Source organism: Magnolia sinica, chromosome 2 (genome assembly GCF_029962835.1).
Source record: "Magnolia sinica isolate HGM2019 chromosome 2, MsV1, whole genome shotgun sequence".
Classification (NCBI taxonomy): domain Eukaryota; kingdom Viridiplantae; phylum Streptophyta; class Magnoliopsida; order Magnoliales; family Magnoliaceae; genus Magnolia; species Magnolia sinica.
This window is the reverse complement of record NC_080574.1, coordinates 91,181,106-91,186,929: the sequence shown is the minus strand read 5'-3', so window position 1 is coordinate 91,186,929 and position 5,824 is coordinate 91,181,106. Positions and strand designations below refer to the sequence as shown.

The 5,824-nt window shown below is 40.2% G+C and overlaps 1 protein-coding gene across 1 annotated transcript in view; it reads right to left on the bottom strand.

Annotated features, from left to right (window-relative positions):
* Positions 1–2,480, bottom strand: part of LOC131237260 (ABC transporter G family member 37-like) — a 31,467-nt gene extending 28,987 nt beyond the window's left edge. The window contains exon 1 of the mRNA XM_058234948.1: positions 2,361–2,480. Coding sequence (XP_058090931.1) covers positions 2,361–2,377 — 17 coding nt within the window. The 5' untranslated portion in view covers positions 2,378–2,480. The remainder of the gene's footprint in view (positions 1–2,360) is intronic.
* Between the last annotated feature and the right edge of the window lie 3,344 nt (positions 2,481–5,824).

Sequence of the window (5,824 nt, the reverse complement as noted above, 5' to 3'; positions counted from 1 at the left end):
TCTCGATAATATTATACATGATTCAATTTGTTATTCATGATCACTTGATGGAATGATTGGAGGTCCTAGAACTAGTGGCCGTTTTGTCTAATAAATTAAACGAAACATTTATTGTGGACTTATCATCTTATAGATCGTTTATTGCCTAAGCGGCTTCTGAGATAATCCCTTTTATTTACATCCTTAGGATGAGTCGTTTGGCCTATGCGGCTTGATTTAATATTTGCCCTACGTGGCTTTAAGGAACCATCTTCATATAACCTGACGATGATAAGTCCCACTTGTAGAACTATAATTAGCCACTAGTTAAGTAAGTTATCCTTAAAACATCATATTTATTAGTCTCATGAGTTAGGGATAGTGGAATGAGACACTATACCTGAGCTGTCGGCCTATGCTGGGTGATCAACCCCCCATAGTGGCCGTTGAGCTTTCTTAAGATGATTGTTTGAAATTGGAATAATAATGGTTGAGCTAATCATGCATTTTCATGGCATATATTATCATGGTCTTTTCTGGGTAACTAGTTCTCCTTGGACGTACGTTGAGTATTTTTTCAGTTGGCTAAGTCTCCTTGGGCATTTTATATATTATCATGGTCTTTTTTGGGTGGTTTGTTCTCCTTGGACGTACCTTTGCGTATTTTCCCGGGTGACTAATCCTCTTTGGGCGATGTATGTATTATTGCGGTCTTTTCCGGGTGGTTAGTTCTCCTTGGGCGTACCTTTGTGTATTTTTTCGGGTGTCAATTCCTCCTTGGGTGATCTATATATCATAGTCCTTTCCGGGTGACTAGTTCTCCTTAGGCGTATCTTTGAGTATTTTTTCGGGTGGCTAGTTCTCCTTGGGCGACTTTTTACCAGCTGGATGTGCATCCCCAGGTCTGTGAGCATATGCATACATCCATGTGTTTAAACAAGATTATTTTGTGTGATTTATTTAATAAATGCATATTCGATGAACCTCACCTGATTTCCATGATAATCATTGTATAACAATTGTTATACATTGTCTATGATAACTATGCTTAATTATCTTGATGATACGATAAATCTTGGGGGTTATACCTCACTAGATAGTCATTGACGCTATCGAACCGTACGTACTCAGTGTGCTGGAGACGCAGATGATGCGTACGCTGGTGTTCAGGAGGAATGTGAGGAGCCAGTTGATCTTTCGACTCTCCATTCCTGATTTTATTTGTATTTAATTTATACTGTTATGTTTGTAAAGGTTAAGATATTAGTTTGTATAAGTTTTTGGGTAACCACTTGAAAACTTGGTTATGTATGTTTGGACTCCCTCCTATACTTGATTTGCTCATATTCCGTTAGTTTATTAACTCTAATGAAAAGAAAAAAAATGTACATGAAAATTCAGGATATTTTAAAAGTTAACACTCGGGTTTTTGGAAAACGAGTAGTGTACTCGGGTTCCGGGAACCAGGGTGTTACATCTCTTTCGACTTGGAAGAATGTGGAGATCATTCAAAAAAACTCTGTAAGAATGAAAAAGAAATTGCAAGATTGGTACATGTTATGATTTAAAAAAAAAAAGAAGATTATAAACACCCAAATACACTTGAATTACCTCAACAATATTAACTGTGAAGTTGAGGAGTGTTGGTATACCCCTATTCCCAATATAAGCATTTGCTTTTATAACAAGAAAAATAGAATAATGAGAATGTTCCGTTCCATTCGGTTCCTGAGCTTCAACAGGAACTTCTCACTGTCCTCCTCTGCAAATGCATACAAGTACATAATACAGAATGTAAATATAAAAAGTACATAACACAAGTTTTACACTATGATGCATGCACACACACACAACACGATACCAACAGACAACACATGCACGGGTGGTCGACAGACAATACCACCAGAGTGAAATCAACAACTACCATGCAAGCTACTGCATGGATATTGACCAAGACAATGTAGTCAGATTATTATCACTTCCAAACATCTAATGCAATGGAATTTGGAAGGCATACCCCTTAGTTCATGGCATGGCCAGTAATGTCCTTGACTTCACTTTTCGTGGAGATTTTGCAACTGGCACGCATTTGCATGTGCACAGTAATGACAACAGGATTTAGTATGACATGCCCAAGAAGTGGAAGGTTCACATCCCTGGACAATCTTGCTGTGCCCATGATTGGTTTGAACAAAGCGTAGAATCTCATGTGTGCAGTTCATGAGACGCTAGATTAGAGCCATTTTACTTAGGACAGAAACTCGGTAAAAAATGATAAAATACTATTCCCTAAACACAATTAGGAGTGAACTTGTTCTTTGACTATTTTCAGACAAAACGGCAGTCCAGTATACAAGCCAATCCAGGAATCTCATACATACCTCATTGATGACTTCATTGACCAATTGTTTTGCAGATTCAATTTGTTCTTTGGTGCCGTCAATCTGTACGGTTCTCTCTGTTGATGTATCGCCAAGAGGGGGATGCAATGGTATCAACTGGACAAAAATGTAGAAGGAAAAGACACAGGTATCAGTGTATCACAAGCACAGTATAGTATTATAACTCATATGAAACTAATACAATCAAGTGCCAACAAATGGGCTGAAATAGATGACTCTCATGATCAAATAATGGACCAATCATGAAGGAAATTTGCACCTGCTTTTAAAAAAAAAAAAAAATTATACAACTAAGATAAGAAAATTAAATTATACCACCTGTAAAAAACATGCAGACGGAATATTAGCAGCCAACGAGAGATCCAAATGCAATCAAAATAAGGATAAGACTACAAAAGTAATCAAGAGTCTCAAATTGCAAACTTGTAAACTAGTTTGCGTAGCATCTAATACTTTCTTGGTGAAGTCCTCACTTTCCAAATTCAACAAACCAACTTATACAAAAAGCAAGGCATGTAAACATACTCATAGATATTAAAAATGAATCATATCTAAATTTAATTTGTACAACAAAATAAGAAAACAGTAATAATTAAATATCCACAAAATAAGATACAAATATCCTCAAGCTAGAAAATATCATCCAAACATGAAACACATAAATAAATGCTTGGACACTACTAAGGTGTATTCTCAATAGACGACTCAAAAGAGAAGAAACTCATGAGCATAATACAAATCCTAAAAATGAGTATCAACCTAACAGAAATATCATGATAAGCATAGTTTCCTACTAAAGTTAACTAAATAAAGAAGTAGCACGATTAACCAACCTGATCAAGTCTTAAAAGTTTCCCACTAAAAGTCGATGGAAATTCAACAATGATTTATAAATATGTTTCAAATTCGAAATTTAGGTTCGCTACGCGTAGTCAAACTCTTCCAAGTTCTAAGTTATGAATAATATCTTGAGTCTTGACCAACTAGAAACTGCATGAAGGAAGCCCACTAGCTTGGGCCAGCAATCATAGAAGCGGATATAAAAGTTAAATTGTCACGCCCCAGACTCGGTCATCGGACTCACAAGGAACCTGATAGCCAGTTCTGATCGCAACAACCTCGTAGTACCCCATTCTCGGCTCCTGAGGCAGGTTCCGATCTTGGGATCCTTAAAGGAGGATTTTTATACACACATAACCATTTCCAATATGAGCATACCTTAGATCACAACGAGTACATCTTAGAAATAACAAAGGCACACATCATAAAATCCACTATAAATTTGAGCTTTAATACACTGCTGAAGGGAAATACATCTGATGACATAAGGAAGAAGGAAGAAGATCTGCAACATTGGGTCCTCGGCTCAACTCCTATCCAAGCTCTGCTGCTAAGACGCCGACCTAGGATCTCCTGCATGCATCAATCGTGCATAAGATTGTAGAAAGCTTAGAGGGTGGTGAAAGTATGTGACAATGGTGCGGAGAAGAATAATAGGAGATGTATAAGGGAAATATGATCAATGTTAATGCCACAAGCCAAACCAAGGCTGCCATGAATGCAAGAAGCCATATTAAGGCTATACAATGCAATGAGTACTGGGTGTCATACCAAGACTATGCAATATGAGGCTTATACAGCCGATGTGAATGCAACGCGAAGTGATGCTAGTCCTCATATCCAATCCACATATCAGTGCAGTTCCTTCATAAGGAATCTACCGGGGTCTAGTACACTGCAGGATGACTGCCGCTCTACAAATCTGCACAGTCAAACAAGCGTAGGAGACCTCACTACTTGCCTGCGGAAAGCTAATCACCAACAAGGCTTGACGGTAGAGGACCCATTCACCAGCTGGCCAAACTCAACCTAGCAATACCTTTCCTCACAAGCGGGTAAGGCCACACCCCATCCCAACCGACTACATGACAGTGGGAGTCACGGCCTAAAGGTGTAAGGCCCTCGTGCACTCATAGTTCCACCCGGTCAAGGCGTTAAGGTAGATCCTTGGTAATATGAAAGTTTTGAGAATTTCACCCATGGGCATCCTATGTACCCCTTATGCTTAAGTAACATTTCCGGTGTCCATATACGGCCATCCACGAATACCCCCGTGGAGGCAAGGCCCTGATAAAGCGAGGGCAACAATATCCATAAGAAGCGATGCCAGATGCATGATTCATGCATAACGATCATGCACTATCTCCAAGCACACAATGTGAATGAGAGGGAAAAATCCATCCCTTTATCGTATCAACCCAATGACCACACACAAATGTAATCCGATCACGCAAATGATACATATGGATCATGAGGGTGAAAAGGGTGCACCACACAGCGATGATGACATGGAATACACTCCCTCCCAAGGAGGGACTAGGTCTAGATATATAGATAGGTACTCTAAGGAGCAATCCTCTAGTGGGGGCCTGATACTTTGGGGTAGCCCACAAGTTAAGGAAGACTAGACATAAGTCTTAAGAGGATTAAGTGATCCTAGCAAGGGTCCAACGTGGGCCTTCAACCACCTATAACAACCTTATGAGCCTACTTTAGGGCCACCAAGGAGGACATTCAACCACAACTAGGTCCCAAAAGGCAGCCCACTACTACGTGAGCATGAAACAAGGCCCAAGACCTAAGGAAATCCATGGCCTAGTGGGTTATACCTAAAGCCCAACACATAGGCAATATGGTGGGCCCTTAAGCAAGGTTTGGGCCCAACCATGAAGGTCACAAATCCAAATATTATGGTGGGCCTAGTGGGAAACCCGGTAATCCAACCATGTGAGCAATTTCTATGCTTTATCCAAGTGAGTTGGGCCTCACAACTTGGCCCAGGTACAATGTTATTTTGTTGGGCAGCCAAGGGCCCAACTACTTGCATATTACGGCCCACAAACCCATCACAATAAGTAGTGAGATACAGGCCCAAAGGTCAAGGGACCTAACAAGAAGATTCCAAGATAAATGGGCCTACTAAGGCCAATCAAAACTATGAACATAGATTCAGAATAAAATCCAATGGAGGTGGGCCTCCAAGCATACATAAATGAAGCCCAAAGACACCTCAGAAAATGGCAATCTTATGTACGTAATTCACCCTTAATTCGGTGGGCCATGCTGCCCCATAATAGTCTATTAAGGGCAGCCATTTTGGGCCCATTATTGAATTTCCACCCCACCTATATTTTGGGTCTGCTGGGGCCCAACAATAATTAATGAGAGACTCGGTATAAGTCCCTTGATGACCCACATATATCCGTGTGGGTCCCACCAGATAGGAGAGCTGAATTAAACTCATAAAATAGGTGGACCAGGCTACTGGACTTAAAGTCCAGCAGTGGTCTAATGGGCATGGACGTCCCAAGAGTGAAAGATGCTATGGGCTTGAGCAATTGGCCCAAAAACACATCCAAATGGGTCCAAAAAATGGGTGCAAC